At 39.1% G+C, this 22,116-nt stretch overlaps 1 protein-coding gene across 2 annotated transcripts in view; it reads left to right on the top strand.

The window, feature by feature from the left end:
• LOC110839199 (lutropin-choriogonadotropic hormone receptor) overlaps window positions 1-22,116 on the top strand; it is a 112,926-nt gene that overhangs the window by 65,894 nt on the left and 24,916 nt on the right. For both annotated transcript variants that reach the window (XM_022083134.2, XM_022083135.2), the window contains exon 2: window positions 15,570-16,058. In XM_022083134.2, coding sequence (XP_021938826.2) covers window positions 15,570-16,058 — 489 coding nt within the window. The remainder of the gene's footprint in view (window positions 1-15,569; window positions 16,059-22,116) is intronic.

Genomic DNA, 22,116 nt, shown 5'->3' with positions numbered 1-22,116 from the left:
TCACGCTGTATTACGAGTGTCTTCTGGTATTTTTGTAATAATTCGATCGATGTTACGAAACTTGGTATCATGATCATGACCCAGTATGTATTAAAATCCGCAACAGAAACTTATGCCAATCTTTCTCATATAATTTCCTTTTTGTGATTATAGATGCTAATTAAATTTAATAATCCACAGCATTATTTATAAAAATATACGAGAAATATTTACGTTGTCGCAGTTTGATAATGTTTATAGATTATAACCTGAACCTAGAGAGTTATGAGATAATGTACATGTATGTTTCGGATGCGGTGATTAAAAATATTTCTTTATCCATGATTTCGAATTTTTGTTCAGTGCGGTTACATAACAGACTTTTCACTGAAATTAGAAAAAAAAGCTGAAGAAGTAAAGGAAACGAACGAATCACATATTCTTTTAAATTACGTGCCTCATTAATTTGCTTATTAGTTGATTTTTTATGATATTTATCGGTATGTAATGCAGTGTAATCAATAGACGATAATAATGAGATAAGGATTAAAAGGAGGAGATCATGGGCTGTTCGAGAGTTCCTTTCAAGCATTTGCCATAAGTCCCCAGCAACGTAATAGCTCCCAAAACTAGTATAGATCGGTGCTCGACATGGTCTGGGAGGATACGTTGTTGACGTTGGGAGATTCTATTCTTTGTTACGCATTTATCTACGGTGCTCTGCCTCTGCTCTTCTCTAAAGCGATTTTCTGCCTCGGGTTTCTGTTTCCAAGAATTGTCACTTGAGTTTTCTATATAGCACTTCGTATCTAAGGAGATTATCTCTTTTTTGCGTGGTAGTAAAGCCCGAAGTTATTCCTTTTCTCATTGTTGGATTGTCACAGTTTTTCTTTGGTTTGCGCAGTCATTAGCGGAATTATACTGCACTGATCTGCCGTGAGTCTCACAAGTGATCAAATTGATTTTCAGTAACCACACAGGCAGCTTCTGCTTCGGAAGACGCGGACACATTTCCTGTTACTCTACAAGGTTAGGTGCCGCCCTGTCTTATCGTGTGTAACTATAGCTCGAAACCAACAGAATCATGAGGGTGAAATATGATGCATTGCTGATAAAATGTTAGGAGCTATAATACAAGGTCCTTGAGGTAAGCCACGCCCAGTAGCCTTCATAAGTAGAAGTGTTGGGAGTCTAGACGTTTACTCAAGTACGTTAATTTTATGAGATAAATTGTCAACGGGCGGTCGGTACCTCAACCGGTGTTATCTCTTAAACCTTTCCTATTCTTAAGACTGTTGTAATGGATAATGAGGTATGGCGTGTCGCAACGACCGGTGTCCTCCTAGAATATTGTTAATTTAATGAGAGTCTGGAGCTAGAGAGTGGTCTCGGGCCCGCCTCTAGTCGTGTGCCTACATTACCACTCCATGCATTGCTTTGCTGACGTCTGAATGGCTTAACTGTTGCTAAAGTTAGGTGTTTCCAGAAACTGCGATCCAGTTCCCGAAACGTCTGTGTACATGTACCTCATGTAATGGGCAGTGTGCATTTTAGTTCTGTTATTCTAGTAAAACAAACTTTCTACTGTCGCCACTGAAACGTCAGTTTTTTAGTCCATATTCCGTAGTTTCTTTATTGAGTGATACAGTCCTATAATTTATTTCACTTGTAACAACAGCGTAGTGTGTCTGGAGTACGCATACATATTTTAAGATGTTTCTTTTTGTTTTGCATACTTAATTATGCCTAGTTTCGTTTACTTTTATTGCAATGTTGTTTTAATTAAATATTTATCATGATTCGCACAAACGTTTTAATTAGTAATTAACCCATATTTTATGTCAGTCATAAATGTTTTGTATGATAAACTGCGTTCAATAATTCTGTTTCGTATGAAGTAGAGCACACGTGAAATTAATGCGAACTGATTTCAACTTCGTAAGGAATATTTTAGCGTAAATTAGCAAAAGCAAGTTTAATCGAAATTCACCGAGTGGTTTCGGAACACACAGACACTACTTTTATTTTTATGTCCTTTTTACAAAGACCGTACAAAAATACGGAGTTAAATTAAATCGGAGAATAGCAACTCAAAACGAACCAGGCGTTCTGCTTTCTTTTCTGAATTTGCCTTTCAAATATTGACTTGCTGCTTCCTTGTTACCTGAACGTGTGAAATGCCGCGAATCAGTGTTAAGAGGAAAAGCGTTGAATTGGCAGATCAACAACGTTTGTTTTCCCATCGTCACTCAAAAAGCAAATACTCACTTGGTAAATTATTACAAATCTCTCCGAGGCATTTTACAGCAGTTGGTAGTTCGCGGTGAGGTCTTTCAGGGACTATTCTTGGGAACAAGAATAACAAATCAGAATTATATTTGTGATGTGTCAGAGCAGATTGTAGTAGGGGAATACTTTGACTTTCGCCGGAGCTGAGATGCTTAAAATACAGACTGAAAACCGAGTTAAGGTAGTGCGCCTGCAGTTGAGTGAAAGGCAACACGCGTAACGGAAGTGTCGGAGAAGTAGTCGCACCGAAACGGCGATCTGCGTCAGTCTTAGCCACTTGTGTATTCAAACATAACACATCACATTTCTACAAAATCATTTTAATATTAAACCCAGCCTTATTATTGCTCACTCACGTAAGGTACGTGTAATTAAAATCACCGTAATGTCACTGAAAGAAGCTCAGTATTCAGATGTAAGTACCATCCACATTTGTCTCTCCCAACTGGTATCCTCGCTTGGGAAATTCCGACCAAAATTTTGTATGCATTTCTTTACTTTCACATGCATGCTACATGACTTTCATCCCAGAAAGCCCACCAGATAACAAATGTAACTAGATAAACTGGAAATACCGGAGTGAGTAATAACGTTACAATTGTCTGGCCACAGCAGAGTTAGTAGGCCTTTAATGGACTAGTGTTTTTCAAAAGGGTGTTCGCGGACGCATGGGGGTCCGCTTATTGTGCTCCGCTAGTTGGTTTGATTCTACTCTTTTTATATTTATATATTGTTGTATTGCTACAGTTCGTAAGCTGTTAATAACTTTTTACTTTCACACTGGCGTTAAAGCATGACGATAAAAATAGTCTTAACTTTTATGGAAAAGTTAGTTAGTTTTTAGTCTGTGTAATCGAAATGTTTAAGATAATGTTGGAGAGGGGGCCAAGGTGCCAAAAAGGTTGAGAGGCTGAGAAATACTACATTTGATAACATAAGGTCCCAAGCCTCAAGCACGTTGAGATTTTTTGCTGTCTTCTTGTACTATCACCCTGTTGTCTGATAACATGTTGAAATGCAACAGATGATGAAGTTGTTCAATATGGACAATATTGTGTGCCTACAAAACTCAGTTAACGTTGTATTTTAAAATCCGAATGGAACTACATCAGGGGTAAATGAGGCAGTCATGGATGAACAGAGTGATCATCCTGCTGCTGTAGTGGCAGCAGTGAACACACGTTCCAAAAAACCATATTTGAAGCGTATTATATAATCATTAATGTATATTAAAGAAATCGCCTATTTAGAACAAATGAGGTGAGAAATATACGCAAAATTTTGGTCTCGGAATCTCAAGGGAAGAGACCACTTGGTACTTTGGCGCAGATGGGAGGATAATGTGTATTAAGATGCGTCTCAAGGGAAAAGTGCGTGAGGCTCTGTTTAAGGACCAGTGGCGGTCTCTTGTGTACAGTATAATGAACATTTGATTTTCATAAAAGGTTGGAAATTTCTTATCTAACTGAGAGACTTTCAGATTCCTAAGACGGAGTCTGTTTTGTGTTTGTTTGGCTGACTGGCAATAAATCTGATTGTTCTTGAAAGATGAGATCTGGAGCCTGGTGTGCTCACGGTTTTCTGACATTTCTAAATCTTTCCTGACTAAAATGGGTGAACCTACCTTATTTTCAGCTACGTAAGTTATGTATTTGTTAAAGTGTCGTTGAATAGTTTGAATGTTTAAGTAACTTTTGTATAATATGACCACTGTAGAGATAAATACTCTGTTTTTATGTTTGCAATTCAAATTGAAATTTGTTTCATCGGATAAACTATTGTGCTATTTTAATCCTAGCCGCGCTTGGAATGTCAAAACCTGTCGGTCACATTTTAATCCTTTTGATATTAAATGAAACACATTATTATCCGATCCGTATGAATACGGTACAGGTATTTGAAGTATTTGAACCGCTGCTGAACGCAGTGAACCGGTGTCGAATGAACGCAGTGCCGCCATTTTAGTTTCCAGTTTTATGAAAATCTGTCAATTTATCGTATGGAATAAGATACATTTACAGACGAGAAATCGATGACTGAACCAGGAATACAGCACCAACATGGCTTTATGATTATGATACTGATGACTTTAATATTTGAAAGTCAGTTACGTTATAATCGTATTACCTCAGGCCGCTTTTACAAAGGATGACGAAGTACATTATATAGGCCTGTTATTAGTAGTAGTAAGTAGTAAGGATGTATGTGGATGAGTGGCAGACTTTCAGACAAGAGGATTGTCAAGTGATAGAAATCATGATCATTACAAGCGCAGGGAATGAGAGAGAATTTATGAAATACGTCTAGGGTGCGTATTCGTCTACGCACGTAATAAACAGCGATGTAAGTGGGAAAATTCGTGAATGAAATACATAAGACCAGATTATTCAGGGAACTGAAATGTGGTGGTTTCTGACGATGGTGCCTTGTAATATGTAATTTTCTTTTGACGTCGTTCACTTTCTAAATTATAAAACTTCAACGTTTCGGAAGTTGGATTCTGTTTCCTGATGGGAAAGGGAGGAAGAGGGCAGAAAGCCTATCTGTTGGGCACCTTGGTATGAGTTAGACTCAGGTCTGAGGCCAGCTGTACCAGGAGACACTTACAATAACCCATAACATCGAAATAAAAACTTGCACTGTGAAACCTCAAATCCATTTACAACCATATTTAAGTAGCTCTATTAGTTTTCCAAAATGAAATTTTAGTTGTTATATAGTAGTCCAATATACCAAGTTTTGGTAAGATCCGGCGTAAGTTTTGGAGAAGGGGTGACGGACGGATGTAATGTTCGTCTCTTACGACAATTTTCGGGGCATAGCCCACTGCTTTCTGTTATTGCAGTCCAATAACTTTGCTGTAGTATCGGCAGATCCATCTTTGCCTCGTTAGGAAACTCTTAGGTTCTGTTTCAGTTTAATTATCATATCACATTTGAAAATAAATCTTGTTTAACGTGTCTGGAGTGGAAAGACGTGCTTTTATACTGTGAGTGTGTTTAACGAAGTACAGGAAGGAACATTCTTTTTGTGCCCTTGGATATTTTCTCAACTTTTAGTGTGTGAATATTTTAACAAATTTAATAAGAATTCATTAAGTGGTTTTAGAGTTCAAACATGCATTTCTCTCCGTAAGACCTCAAAATTAGTTTTGTTTTTTGCTGAAACATTCATCACAGACCGTAAGACTTGTTTGCGAAGCCATTAAGGTTCACTGCGAGAGGCACTGAAAGATACTAGGTTTACTACAGCTCCCTAATCTCGACATACTTCTTTCACATCATGGAGCATGCTCTGATGAGGACATGTCTGTCCAACCGTCCGAGCGTAACGACATACAGAATATTGTGTAAGTTAATTAATTTTGTAAGACTTGAGGTTCTCACAGCGGTGAATATGAAGATTTAATTTTCATTATTTTTAATATTGTAAAAAATCCTACTCTTACTATCTGTGCATGGAATGACACTTTACATGAGGGATTGATTCGTGGGTTAAAAACAATGTTAAAATGTCGTAGTGAGAAACATTAAATACATGCTAAATTTTTTTGAACAACCTGAAGAGACCACTTGTGAGATTAGGTGTAGACGGAAAGGTGAAATATAACGTATATTAATTGTATGGGATTTATATAGTTTAGAATTAAAAAACTTATCAATCTTGTCGTAATGGTCAATGTATTATCGAACATAGTTACTCATTTATGTCAGTGTGGGTGCATAATTAAATTTAACAAGGTGCCGAAAATATGATGTTCATTTATAATGTTCTCTCAGTTATTAAACATTCCTCTGCATTGAGGGTATCTGCCATTTCCCCAGAAACAGCGCTGTGGATATCTGATAGGCGACGCCAGTTTGTGCGTGGGATGAATGCCTGGCGGGGCCACTGAATACCTCTGTCTGGTGCTGAACTCATTAACAGAGTTCGAGGAACTTTTCCGTCCACTGTTCTATATTTTATATCTTATCTATCTATCTATCTATCTGTCTGTCTGTCTGTCTGTATGTCTGTCCATCTAGCTATCTATCTATATACATATGTCTGTCTGTCCATCCCATTGCGAGCAGCATTTTTATTAATAAAGAAATGTCGAATAATATTTTCTGTTTCTTTGTTTCCATCTGTCTTCCGCCCAGGGTTTTTCTTTCTTGGTACACTGGTACTGATGTGTCAGTTTGGATTTTATTCTCCTCACATAACCCACATGACAGCGTCTGAACTTTGCTACTCTCCAAGACAGTCGAGCGATGCCAACACTGCAGAAAAATCTGTGAGATACGTTCCCCCACTCGCCACGAGCGAGTTAATGCGACCGGTGACGAATACGTGTTCACATTCTGTGTAAATGCATTACGTATTTAATATATTATCACATGAAAAGTGCGGGAAGTAAGTTAAAGACGTGTAATCCTTTTTTAGAAAACTGAGTATTTAAATGTTTAATAGAAATAATAATATGTATGAGGCTTGTTTCATGCGAAGTTCTAAATTTTTTTTAGCTTAAAGAATTCCTGATTGGAGACAGATTGTAGCAACATTTCCTTCCTGAGAGCAATTACATTTAATCGATTTTAGGAATTTGTTGTTTTCCGAACTCCCAAAATGGATGCCATGTTGTATTGGAAACACAATCGTGAGGTAGAAATGAATAGCCTCACCAGTATTATCTGTCACGTTTCATATTTGCGTCTTTAAGAGTTGGATATTATGCAATCGACAAATGAGCACAGCAGAATTTGTATACAATCGTGTGTTCAAGTTTGTTATAAGAATCTTGAAGAAGTGTGCCCTAGCTGATGTAAATGGATAGAAGCGAGGAAGTGTGGGCGATACATCGAAGGAAACGTGCACAATAAGTTTAAATTGTCTCCAGGAAATCAGGAGCAGACGGTTGAAATATCGTGGTACTGAATTGTACTGCAAACTGAATACAAAAACGTCAGTGGAACCTCAAGCAACAACCTGCATCTCGCGTTTCTATAAGAATACAGCGTAATGAGGACAGTTACCTCTGCGCAGTCCTGTCTCAGTTCGACTCTCTGTGGGCCGGCCCTCAGTGTTGAGGCGTCTGTCTCCAATCCCATAGAATGAAGCAGAGCATCCGCTTAACCCCTGGGACGTCACACACAGACGTCTGCCCGTGTGTGAACGAATTCAAAACATAAAGCCCTGCCATGTGGCCATTACGGTAGAATGCAGAATGTAGCAACAAGCAGATTGTCATCTCTCAAGAATTAGGCCGTAGTCTGCTCCGGCTTGTGTCTTCCTCTGTCATCCAGGTCTCAACCCACTTTTAGTTTATGTTGTAATTCTTTTTTCTTTCAAATTTCGACTTTTATTTTCTGCATATGATCGTGCTATTTTCCTTTGTATTCGTTGTTCTTAAATTTTGCACCTATGTTTGATTTCCTTATTTGTTCATTTCAGCCGAGTTTTATTTATAAGAATTTCATATCTGCAGTTTGAATGTTATTTATTTCTCTTTTAGTGCCTATCCATGACTCTGCTGTGGTGTTGTTCAAAACAATGTAATGTATTATTGACATCCTTATAATAGCTATAGGTTTATATTATATAAATTTTATTGTGATTGGAATGCAAGCTCTGTTCAGAAATAAGGCCATTGATCAACACTTTTTTATCTCAGAATATTTTCCATAGCAAATAGATTTTGCTTATTTAATGATAGTTAGATCTGGGCAACATTACGTTCATTTCCAGGGTGTGGTCCAGGAACCTCTGTCATTGCGTAACTTTACATCTCATTTAACACTTGAGTTTTTCGGAAATCCTACGTAACTAACCAAGATCCTACATCGAGTCGCAAACCGACTGGTTCGCTTAGAATTAGAAAATACACGGTTATAATCCCACTCGATGACCACAAATTTTACTGAACGTGTCCATGGTTTTATTCCGTTCCTCCAGGAAAACAGGAATATGGTACCTTCACATAGGACACAGTCACTTTTTTTCATATTTTCAAACTTCGGTTTGTCACCGGCGTTACTACTGACGTGTTAAGAAAGTTTAGATTCGTAGTTATGAAGTGGAAAAATGGCTTTCGGACTGCCTCTGATTCTAGTGCACAAGTGGCGTCGCCATTTCTCTCAGACAAGAGTCCAATTAGTGTGTCTGGTGACCCGGGAATAGGCTCTCTTCCCAATTAAAGCAACGACACTTAACTCCGGAGAAGCTGATTAGCGCCAGCAACTTAGAGCACTAGAGGTTCTGTACAACTGCCCACCATGGGTAAATACACTGTTCTTTTCATCTTTTATCCCATTCTTCCTTTCTTTCCACTTTTGTTGCGTTTCCCTTATAGTTTTGGCTTTGTTTCTTCTTTGACTCGTTTTTTACTTGTTCTTATATTAATTTCTTCTGCTTTCACTTTTATCTTGATTGTCTATATTACATTCGTGTCGTGTTTCATTTTCGTTTAGTCTTTCTTGTCATTTTATCTTTTTATACTTTGCTTGTCACGTCACAAACTGCGAACTTTGTGGCAGGCGAGGAAACGGCTTGTCTCCTTAGCTACAGGCATACAAACGCCTCGCCCCAGCACCGTCGCCATGATGGAGACCGTAAACACGTTCCGACATAGCCATATACTGCAGATTTCTTTTGTATGTAGCTCTCGGTTATTCAGCTCTTAGGATCCCAAACGTTCCTCACCGTTGTTACAAAAGTCCTTCGCCGACCGTAACCTGAGTCATTTCAGTCTGTTTCATACCTTCACACCATATTTCTGCAACATTCATTTTAATAATATTCCGATAAGCGGTCTAGCCTTGTAATCCTGGGGTCTCGGGTTCGATTCCTGGCAGTTCCCGAATTTATAACTTGTGTTGGGCAAGGCCGTGGTCTAGGCAACACGGAGTTTTCCTCCGGGGGCTTCCCCGGTTTCTCCGTGGCATCCCAACAATTACTCCATTCACACACAGAAGAAGGCAATGGCAAACCACTTCTGGATCATCTGCCAAGAACGTATATGAACAGGTCCCAGTCCGAGAAAAGGATGGAAGGATCCTGTTCATATGGACAGAACACTAAATAAATAAATAAGTGACCTGCAAACATGAGATCTTGTATATATTGTTAAAATTGTGACTACGAAGAGATTTCCCTGCTGTGCTAACTTGGAAACTCTATGACGCCAAACCAACAAATTGTGATGCGTTTTTTATGCCTGTAGTTACATAGTGCACTTGTTGATGTGAACATGACAGGATAATGAATGCCTGAAGTTTTAACAGACCCTCGCAGTGTATAACTCTATGATACTCCATCAATCATCCCTTATCACTCAGCTGCTTGTCTGTCATTACGTAAATTACAAACTTTTGCTTAAATAACATAAGCACTATAAGTGTGTCTAAAACATTCAGTCCCTCTTCCGCTTTGTCCCACTCTTTTGTTACCCACTCTTCCCATTGATAAGGAAAGCCAGGCTTGTCCACTCGCGCGTGGCTACCGGCCTAATAACAACTTTCAACCGGGGGACGCATTCTCACGAGGCTTGCTATTGTATGTCATACGTCAGACCTTCTTCGTACTCTATAATTCGACGATACTAACATGTCGGATGTTCTGACTCTACGTTGCGAGAGATGCCTGCGTCATAATATCCGGCCTTGCAGTTTATACATCCGAGGATTTTTTAACCATATAAAATGTAGACATTTGATAGAGCGTCATTAATAATTTTTCTGCTACGAACAAGATATGTCACTCGGAGACACTACTTTTTTGGTGAGGATCTGTACGTCTGTTCTAGCATAAGGTTTCTCTATACATTACAGCATGTAGCCTATACACGAAAAGAAAGGCTTTCTTAATCCAGTGCAACCAACGGATTTACGGGCTCCTTCCATTCGGATACAGTTGATTGCCCTCACCACAGCGGTTTTTCATCCATCTCCTTTGCTTTATATTCTTGCCTTTCTTGCACTCAGCACCCATGTACAGGCTTCTATCTTTCACGTGTTCTAGTCTGTGGAAATGGATCGAAATTTAAGCTTTCAGAAGTATCTCACTTGTAGGTATAGTGTGCCGTGTTACATCTGAAGCGTTTTGTAGCTAACCTATTCTGGAACAGATATTACACACAACTTGAAAATTTAATTAAAACAAGTTATTAAGTAAATTTGTGAGACCGTGAGACTTATCACAAGACCTGTCAGATTCATAATCTGACCTTTAGAGTACACTGATTTTCCAAAGGCGTTCTTTACGTCCAACTCCCAACATGTAGGACCAGCCCTCAACTGTGGGGTTTACAACCCAATCCCGAAAAAGAAACTAGTTGTACAGAAACCTGAAGAAGGCCAATCATGGTTGAAAGGAAATGTGGACTTAGATAACAATTTTTAGAAAGTAATAACAAATTAAATAATGTTACCCAAGGTTATTGTTTGCAGTGTGTCCCGAGGATAATGTTGTGTTCCAACAGTGGCCCAATGATATGTGGGTTGTATCGTTCCTAGACGAATCAGGACAGACAGATAGACAGACAGGCAGCTATAGATTGGCGCATAAGCTGCCCTTCGCTGACGCTAGAGCGTAATCAACACCTGAATACCGGTTTTACAGAGTACAGTATTGACAATTTAATTGCGCATTACACAACCACTTGTAAATTAGTATCAGTAATAAGTGATGAGTTGTGTTTAAATCTATTTTGCCTTAACAACAAAATCACGGGATATGGGATCTAATGAAATTACGTGTTAATTTGGTGTTTTTGACGAAAATTGTATTCCAAAATGTTGGAAATGATCTGTACAGACAATACGAATCCTGTAGGAAGTGTGGATTTCCTGGACAATCCTCTGAGTCGTGTGGATTGGAACCTTTGGTCTCCAATGGAGCAAAGAGCCTCATTGAATTCCTTGCACACTTCACCCGTGCCATCTTATGCGGTCTGCCTGCTTTCACGAGATTTAAAGGCAGGCATCATATAGGCCACGTGCATTGCAAACAGAGCTGCATTGGGACCACCATATCTAATGGCGAAAGGGAACCGCGTAGATAAAGACGGCAGGGGCGTAAAGCTGGACATGCAGTTCAATTCTAATAATTTCTGAAGCTTAATCTCCTTGCCCTTTATATTCATTAAATTTGTAGTTATCTATGTACCCTTTTAAATGTCAAGGGAAGGCGTATTCTAGTCTTGAATTAAATTTCATCTCCAAAGAACCACACTTCGTTGTATAACCCACCTATTTGTTCCTAAATCAGTGAGGTGCCATGAGGATTACTTTCAGATTAAATTAGTTACAAGAACTGAACAGGACAATAGAATAAATCACTCTGACAGAAACTGAAAAACAGAGGATGTCTGGGAACAATACGCCGAGAAAAATATTTGAACCGAAGATAGATGCAGTATGAAATGGCCGGAGATAATTACATAGTGAGGAGCTTTATAATTTGTATTCTTAACTCAGTATTGTGGTGGAAATTAAATGAAATTGTTAAGACATTAGCTGCATCTGTATCACTCATTGGAGCTACTAGAAATTAACACAACTTTCTGGTTTAAAAACACAAAAGGAAAGTATTAAAATGTATCTCAAAGGAATAGAGTGGGATTCAACTTTCTCAGTTACTATCTAGTGGCGATAATTAACATACGGGATTCATAAATGGCGGGGAATATATTGACGAGCTGAGCGACTATTAGCCGTTCAACTAAGTAACTATGTGATGATGTTGGTTGGTAAGTTCCAACTTGCGGACACAGCTAAGTCCGGAAAGCGTCTGTCCACGTGTGTGCTGTGTAAACCAACTGCACACGTCGTTTTGACGTTGCTTTGTGTTCTCGTCTCCAGTCGCATTGTTCTTGGTAGACGGGTCTAATTAGCTTAGACTGTTCCTGTGGAGCTTGTTTTGTGGCGAGATGGCTTACAGAAGAACTGCAGTAGCTCTCAGTGTGGCGTATTGGCCTACTGTGAGTTACATAATATTATGGTTGTGAGGTGGTTGTATCAGCTATTTTTCCTCATGCATGGTGACACAGTACTACATCGGAAATCGAACACAGGTCCTGCAGCCTTATCATAAATTTGGTTTCCCTTACGCACCGCAAAGTGCTGTTTCCAGTTACAGCTGGAAGGCTGATTTAAACTGAAGTTAAAACTGTAGATCTATTTTGCTGATACCGATTGTCGTTGTTGTCAAGTGGTTATCACTCCTACTTCCTATTAACATTAACCAACAAATATGTTCAATGGAGATTGGGTGTGCTTTCTGGAAAATGGGAATCAGATGTTACGAGGCTTTATCTGACCATTGTGCAGGGGCTTTTTAAAGTAGACCCTCATATTTATTGTCAATTTAATCTAGAGCTACCCAGCTCGCACAGAAGCTGGAAGAGATTAATTCTGAACCCATCCTGGAAGGCATAGTCACTCACATCACTCACACGTCCTTCTTCAAAGAACAAACTTGTTTCAGTAAAAGTTTGCACGAAGTACGGTGTCAAGTTTTCCCGCAAAAGGGCAGTAATAATTTTTCTACAGTCACTGCTCATTATAACACATTCACAGAAGTTCCATATATAACTTCTTCTTCTTGTCATACGTAGATCCACATAATGCACAAGATTTATAGTGGCCGGGAAGAATCCGTGCGTTTCGCCTGCTTTACTATCGTGTGGTCAGAAGGAAAACAAACTCATCCTATTACGTACACCAAAGACATTACCACCATGGAAACTCGACATCCAGCTACAATGTACTGCAGCTGGGAAATATTTATTGCATGGACAGTATATGCTTACTTATCTGCGACCCCTTCAACACCCTCTGATTCCTTGCCTTTAATTTCCAATGGGCGTTGAGTGCACATATTCGTTCCAACTACTGTATGTGTAAGATTTGAGGTTCTCACAGCGGTGAGCATGAAGATTTCCGTCTTCTGGGTTGTTGCGCTGTGTAGTATGTTAGATGTTTACCAACGATTGAATGATGAATCGCCCTGATGACTGAGGCAGTATGACCTCAGAAACGGTTAACATCAACCAGACTACACGACGCAACAACCCAGAAGACAGAAATCTTCATACTAATTCATCGCCCTGATGATGGAGGCAGTATGACCTCTGAAACGTTGGTTAACATCGACCAGACTACACGACGCAACAACCCAGAAGACAGAAATCTTCATACTAATTCATCGCCCTGATGATGGAGGCAGTATGACCTCTGAAACGTTGGTTAACATCGACCAAACTACACGACGCAACAACCCAGAAGACAGAAATCTTCATACTAATTCATCGCCCTGATGACGGAGGCAGTATGACCTCTGAAACGTTGGTTAACATCGACCAGACTACACGACGCAACAAACCAGAAGACAGAAATCTTCATACTGTATGTGTAGTTTTCCTTCGTACCTGAAAGGAAGGTACGGTAAATGCACATTAGTTCAGTTGTGAATTTGTTGTTGACAGCAGATAGCTAGAGTGTATTGTGTGTAATGGCTCGTATGAGTCTGTTTCTTAGTATAACAACCTCAAAGCTTCATTGTAAGAAAACGTTGTTGGAAAAGGTAAGAGATGAGCTGGAAGGCATTTTTTTGAATCACAGCTTTAGATGCACTATTTCACAATCTAAGAATGCAAATCAGTCATTGTAATGAAGTGTATCCAGATCATAATTACGACAATTGTGTGAACTGTAACATGCCTCTTTCATCCACTGCACATACTATATACCGTGAGCTGAAATGCATGCATATCGAAAACATAAACTGAAAAAGTTTTTAAATTATTAAGGCCTGCGATACGTGGACATACTCTCCTGTTGTAAACGGAGGCAGTCGATAGATCGGACACCTGTTGTGCGCACTGCCGTCTGCAGCTAATGACACTTTTGCTTATACGAGTGTGAAATTTCACTGCGTTGAATTCTGAATTATCTAGGAATTCTTCATTCATACGGAAAATGTGCAGCTCGGAACAGGACGCTGCAAATCGCTGAAGCGGACCATCGATGAACATTCTGGTCGTGAAATGTAATTTTTTAATCTCCTGGTCAATATATTGGAGACATGTTCCATCAAACTTCATTGAGAAATATTTTCCAGAATGGAGACAAGAGACTTGCATCCTGAGATTGCTTTCAAAATGACTGTAACGCGGACATTTGTCTCTAAAGCGGCAAAATCAATATATATTCGAAACATTTTTCTTTCCGTGGTTTCCTCTGCGGTGAGGATAATGTTATTCTGGGTTTAGGCGTACTGTAGATTGGATGCCAACATAGAATTTTTGGTTTTAACGACGGTGGGTCTGAAGATGGCAACGTTTCGGAGGAACATACTGTCTACATCTTAAGTGCACGTAGATAATGTATGTCTTGAGTTAGTGACTAAATACGGACGCAACTTATGTTAAAGCAAAGATTTTGTTTTCTTAAAAACACATCGTTGTATAAAATTGGAAGGTCATATGTAAAGTTGCCTTATGTCGAGTCGCTTATTGGACGTGGATTTAAATTTTGCGCATTGTAGACCTTGACTGACCACACGATCAAATTTTACCGCACAAAATAAGTGTGCGATGCTCTAAGCCGGTCTTAGTTGGTGTCGAACAAAACAAAATGGAAATCCAACCCGCAGCCAGTCATTTTACTCAATGAGCTATCCCAGCTCACCAAAGAGCTTAACTTAAAAATTGTAGCTCTTTGAAGGCTGTAATATGCCGTATCTTCGTTTTAGCTTCTATGGAAACGTAACAGCAGATGGAACTTTCGCCTTTATCTCTGCCCAAGGCCTTTCATATTTGAGCGTATGCAAAAAAGCGAGGTGGTGAGTGAGCGAGATAAATTGGAATGCATTGACAAGATGTCATGAGTTGGATCGAACGCTGTGGTTGCGTAACCAACAGCTAATTTATATTCTGAACCAAGAAACTGCAGATTACAAAGGAACTAATGAAGTTATTGTCGCGTATGAATATATAACATAGTTCTTTTTGGATTTGTAGGATCTAAGTTCAAGCGATAGAAATCTCTTAACAATACATTCACGAAAATCCTTGAACAGAATTTATTATCAGTAAGCCACATTATTTAAAATAGAAGCAGTACTTTCAGTTGCTTCATATTTAAGAGTTTTACATTCCAGGTACAGAATATTAGATTTGAAATGTTAACTTTCATAAATTTTGTTGAATTCTAATAATGTCCCCCCCCCCCTTAATGTGAGATACCCGTGGCTCATGAAGACAGAATATCCCGGAGCAAGTAGTTTGGATATCTGTGATGATGCTAATGTGCTTTTTGCAGGTTGTTCCATCTCGCTGCCATTTTGGATATTCTGACGCTTGTCACGCAAGCTGAGGAACTCCCAACTACTGGTGCCAATTTCGTTCACTGGACAGGCAATGAGTCTCTGGAGCTGCAACCGGAGGAAGAAGCTTCATTTTATCCACATAGAAACTCGGGAGCAGTTACAAACTCCGACTCAGGGTTCCATCATAAAATACTTCCTGGACTGGTGGCGTTTGAGCACCAAGACCAAGTCGAGATCAGGTATGAGCCTGGCGAAGTGAAACCGGAAGCCGCGTGGGAGGCTGTGTTGAACATCCAGCCGGAAAAGAACGAGGGTTTCGAACCGCTTCCGGGGTTCGACATCGAGTGGGGCGCAGAATTGCATGGAGCCTGTGATTGCTGGAACACCACGGAGGACGGACGCGATGTGGAGGTGGAGTGTCGCTGTGGTGGCCTCGAGTTCACAGACATCCCAAACAACCTGGCGAGCGACGTCCATCGTATGTAAGTAGTAGGCACATGCTTCAAATGTAACTTGTCTTATGCCTCTTAGTGCGGTCGGTTCCCATTACTTTTGAGGATGACACTGGCGACGATATCGGCTGTGTATGTTTGTACTTAAATATTCTTGTGGGCGACAGATGACACGCAGTGCCATGAAATACTTAAAAGTGACTATGCTTTGAATGATAGGAATTGTTCTTTGTTGTGTTTCGAGGGGAAGAAATAAAGCGTTCACAAAACTTAACCGCTGTCAGTGTTTGTGAACTTGTGGCTTGTGCAAAAAATAGTTTTGTTGCGAGGAGAACGATGTTAACGAAGTATTCTTCTTGGCTTCTTACAGAAAATTGTGTCAATTTTGTTTATGATTGGTTATGAAATGTGTTTTTCTTGAAAGATGAAAGATTTCTGTTACTTGCAAAAAAAGTCTGCATCTTCAAAGCATCATTTACTACTGTTTTCTGCCGGTCTCCGTTTCTACATAAAATGGTTTCACAGAATTAGGGAGTAATTTCAGGTAGTGGCTTTGCACTCAGAGAGATGCCTATCTTAAAGGAAAATGTCTGCTCTTTATTTTGACAACAAAATTAAACCTATATGTAGAATTTGCAAGTGACGTGCAGAGTTGTGAAGTTAAAAGCAAGTTGTATAGGCCTACTTATCTGAAAGTGATCTTCAGTAGGCTAATGCAGTCTCTCCTTTTCCGATAAACGTGACCCTTCAGGTTGTGAAACCTCAACAGAAATGCCTTGTGTCTTCAGTCAGTGGGTCAGACTAGGCCTATGTCGCTTTGATGATTAATTTATAATAAACTGGAAAGGACATGAAAGATCGGTCGTGACCTACTTTAAATAATTAGCTTGGAATTTTGCCTCTACGGACTGAGGAAAGTCACTAACGGCCTGAGTCACGATACGCTGTCTCTTGTCCAAGATCTGAACTCAGGATCACCCAAACATTATGCATGAATGTTAACTACTCGGTCGGTTCGTCCTGTGCGTTGTTTGCTTTAAAAGGAAAAAGAGGTATATTTTGTTCAAGTAAGATACCAATGTTCGTATGTCTTTTCGTATTTGTGGGAATTAATGATGAGAGAGCAGCAGAAACCTAATTTCGCGTATCAGACACGCGTTAAATAAGTTTTTAGTCAGCTAACGACCTATTTTCGGATCCGTAATTTTCGCAATAATTTGCGCAAAGCTAATTACGTTTGTGAAGATGATATACAGAGGGGTATTTAACAAGACATGTGATAAGATTTATTTCTGATTGGCGTTTTAATGTTGTCTTGAAGATTCTACTAATTACTCATGTGATAACAGTACGGAGATCATAAAATACGTACAAAATTTAAGTCGTGAAACCTGAAGTACCCTTGGGAGTTCTTGCCGTATATTGAGTGATAAAGTAAGAATATATTTTAGATTAAGAGCATCTGGGAGTTTGGACTGCATTCACCTGTCTGAAAATAGTGGTGGTCTCGTATGTGGGAACTTCGGAATTTATATGAGGCGGGGAATTTGTTGAACAGCTGAGTGGCGTTAGCTTCTCAAGAAGGACTCTTCTAAGATCAATTGGAACGTGACTGAGGGGTAGCTGTTTCGTTCAAATACAAGGATGTGCGAGGAAACACACGTGCTGTTATTCTGCGACGAACTGTGAGAATTCAGATTCGTACTCCAAGAAAACACACTTCATCTTTGTTATAAACATCAGTGTGATACATTTTAATGAACAGCTGTTTATTCTCGCTACCAAAGTAAACGAACAAACACACTACGTTAGCGAGATTCCGAGTTATTGATTATTAAATCGAGTGGTACATACAGTTACCTCTTTTTTAGAGGATTTATCGAGTTGTAGAAGATTCATACACTTCCAGATTGTCAGAAATCCAATATCGCTGTCAGAATGTGATGGATCGTATTGACATAAATGCACGTTGGATAAAGTAAATGCTTGCGGATCACCCACCAGGAATACGTCATGGGAAATTCTGTGTAGGCCTACATTATGTTGCGGTTAGCGAATGCTGGGCCTAATTCAGTTCCGAATTTTTACTCAGTCTGGATTAAAAAGTGTGTTTACAACCTGTATTGATATCGTTTAACGTTTTAAACTGGCAGTCAGATCCCGTATTCTTACATTTAACATTATATAAAACTCTACTGATCTTGTCTTCGACAACGTCATGCTAGCGTCTGAAGTGAAATTCTGGTTCCAGTCGGTATATTGTCTGGTCTCTGATAACGTAATTATACAACTTAAATCACACTAGTAACTGTATGTACCACATGCTGTAACGTTTTTCACACAGAATGTATTTATGGATTTCCTACGATTTTCAGACCGATACATATCAAAATAATTATCGTCAAATAAATATTAATATCGATTTACAATAACAAATATCGAAACTCCCCGAGTGTTTTCGGTAGTGATGGACAGACACAACCTTCCATAATAAATTCGTTTTACGAAGTTCATTCAGCATAAACAAGCCTGAAGAAATAGGCCTCTGTGGATTTGATACCGACAGATTTCTTAATAGATTTGGTTAGATTTCAGTCTGCCTTTTGCGCCGTGTAGTCTGGTGAGTATTGACCGTCGTTTCAGTGAGCAATGGCTCTGATGATGGAGGCAGTAAAGAACACCGCAATGTCGGCCAGTATCCTGCAGACTACACGGCGCAACCCCCAGAAGATAGCCAGCTTCATACTCAATAGACTTATTACATTTACCACGGAAAATACGCAATAAAGAAAGTTAAACCGGTTGGAGACATCGCCGGGGCTTCAAGGCTTGTACTTCGTTTCAAATTGAATTTCAGGTTTCCGTGAACCATCTTGCTTTCACGGAATGGGGTGGAAGGGACTGGGAGCTGTAATTCTATTACAAGGTCGCGTTGAACAGTACCGCCATTTTGCAGTGTGTCTGTCTGTCTGTCTGCCCTCACCGAATGTCGAACTGTTCGTGGAATTAAATCGAAGTTGAATTGAGCAGAACTTTTCCAACTTAGTCTCTGGTCAGGCGTTAGTCCTATAGCTGCTCACGCAAATAGTTCAGAGCTCTCTGTCATCCCCCATCTCCCAACTACAATGTTACCATAGGCTTCGAAACTAAAATTCCAAACACGTTCTTTCAAGACAATTACTGCCTGGTGGGATGTTGCGCCGTGTAGTCTGCTGGAATTTTTCCGACGTTTTGGAGGCGCTTACTGCCTTCATAATCAAGGCGATCATCGCTGATGGTGTCGGCAAGCACTTCTGATAAGTTGGTAAATTTCTGCCAAACCTGAAGTCTCAGCAAATTCCTTTGTTCCTTAACACCTTAAGCAACACAAAAAATCGTGGATTTCACCGTGAAATTTTTTGACTATTATTTCTTCTTATTTTTTAATGATTTATTTTCATATTCCCTCAAATCAAGGTTCTTCTTTTAAGACGAGATCAAATGTTTACATCCGTATAAAACAATAGGCAGATTACAGTTTTCTGTAACTCATAACGATGGAATACAATTATTTGTGTGTGCACCAGTTCAGAATAGCCTGCGGAGAGCAATTACATCATTTAAGGGACTTAAAAGAAGATGGTTGTCTTCTGGGCAACAAACCAAAAGACAGCCATTTTCAGACTCACCGCCGTGAAAACCCCAAATCCTACTGACTTAAAAGAAAATTTATAAGTTGGGATAAACGTAATGCAATATAGATCTTTCATAGATCATTGCTCCTTATGTTTACAAATGTACTTGCAACATCATACATAATAATTGTAATAGGTCTAATAATAACATAATATATTTTTCATTATTATAACATTGTATAAGATAATTTAATAGTTATTCAGCAGTGAATTACGTCGTCTTCCACTTTCAAACAAATTAAAACAAAGTTAATTACACTTTTAATTATGTACAACGAAGTGTGGATTGAAATAATTCAGAGACCCTGAAGCTCTGTGGTTAATAATGCAGACCTGCAAACAACTTCTCTTCGTCACTATTTACTTTCTGCCTTACAATCTACCCAGAAATGATAAATTTAAACCTTGTTTAACAATACCATGTTTTGAACATGACATTTTTAATGCTACGTTTCCTGGTATCTTCATACGCAGTTCTGCCTACCTTCAGGATAATTTCGTCTTCTCTCTTCTTCTCACGTTTACACGTTTTTACAGTTCACTAAAAACTTGAAAACCTTATGATTTGATGCGGAATCTTATTGTTATTAGACAGTAATCTACTTTATTACTGTAGGTTGCTGTATGAATAGCAATGTATAAGGAGCATTGCGTCCCTCAACTTTCGACAGGCTTTACTTCTCCATAGGGATTCCAGGATAAAACAGTTTCGTCTGTGAAACTTCATGGGTCGTTAGGTAGCTTGTCTCCATACAATCGGCGACGGATAGCGTTAAGGAAAACTCACATGTGCGCGTTGAATTTAATCTCCACCACCATTTCCAACAACACCTGTCTTTTCATAAACTATTCAGTTACGTGGTTTTCCCATACCTTCCTTTACAAATGTAGTAATCTCAACTATTTTAACTATCTCAGCTGTATGTTAATATTTTCTTTTAAACACATTACATTTACTACAATATGGTAATATTTTTATTATCTCACTAACGCATTCATTCGCTCACTGATTCTATGAAACAGTCCTTCTTGAGAAGCCCATAGTCGCTCAGCTGGTCAAAGTTTTGTCACGGTTTTTACAAGAGCCTGTCACTTAATGTTATCTTGAGTCAAAAATATCTATTTTGCATTCTGTTACTACCTTTACGTTATGATCCATCTTAATATTATCCTCCCACCTACATCTCCGTACCAGGGTTGTCTCGTCCCTTCAGGTTTTAATCCCAAAAAATTTGTATGTGAGATTTGACTTTCCCATGGAGGTGAAGATTCATTCGCGGTATTGCGACGTAGATGATTACCAACGCTTCGCAGGAATGTATCACATCCGTCTTCAGGATGCAAAGGAGGTACATTCTTCTGAAACGTTTGGTCATTACGTACAAAACCACATGGCATCACAAACCAAAATAAAAAATTCGAAGACTTTTTTCATACACCTATCCTCTCAAGCGTACCACGTGACTCGCACGTCCACGCTGATTTGGTCATCTTAATATTTGGTAAAGTGTAGAAGTTAATTACTCCTAGACTCAATATATTCACCTGGATTCGAACCCTTTTCGATCTTGTAACCCTTACTATTGCAGTCTCCCTGCCCTGGTTTTGTTCTGTCGTACATAGATGCAGCTTACCGTGTCTTACATATCCTTTCCCTTAGGTCAAATACTATTCTGTATAAAGGTAGATTATAAATCATGAAAGAAACTACAGGGAGTGGAATGGGGCAGGATTTTTCACCCCGTCATCTGTGTGGAAGACTTGAGGTTAGGATCCGTAACAATACTTTAGCTGATTAGCATGTTGTAATTAGTTTCCTTATTTAAAAGTCTAATTAAAATGAAGCAGGAACTTCCGATATTAAAATACCTGCTTCACATGTAACGTTCCTGATATTTGACCCAGAAACGTGGAAATATTAAGAGGAAGTTGTCAGAGCAAAATCCTGCCGTTCAGAGCTAATCGCTTTCGGTTCCCAGAACACGAGACTTTTGGCGAAACATGATTTCGGCTTTCACTGAACTTCCCACAATATCCCAGGCCACAAAATAGTGGGCCCTGTTGCGTTTATGAAAGTCTGAGACTGCTAATAATGACCGTACTGGCTTTCTGTTCGAATTTCCAATATGTTGAAAAACATGAAGCCCTTAATGATGTGTAATGTCTTATTCCAGGAAAAGAGCTGCCAGTGTTTTTGCAGTTGCAAGCGACCTACATTATTGATCCTTCAAATCTTTGATGATTTCCTAGAATGTTTTGTTATTAAAAATATATTACCTGTTTGTGCATTACACAAGCATATTAAGCATTTTTAATCTTCTATGATTCATATGAAAGGGAGTAGGAATTTGTTTCATTGGAGCCGTGTGATTTTAAATTACAAGAACAAGTAAACGAAGATTCTAAAAGGAGAA

The sequence above is a fragment of the Zootermopsis nevadensis genome, unplaced genomic scaffold (assembly GCF_977971745.1).
Source record: "Zootermopsis nevadensis isolate Lab colony 2312 unplaced genomic scaffold, Znev_1.0 Znev_ptg000021l, whole genome shotgun sequence".
Taxonomy (NCBI): Eukaryota; Metazoa; Arthropoda; class Insecta; order Blattodea; family Termopsidae; genus Zootermopsis; species Zootermopsis nevadensis.
The sequence above is the reverse complement of the archived record's forward strand: the minus strand, read 5'-3'. Positions and strand labels throughout refer to the sequence as shown.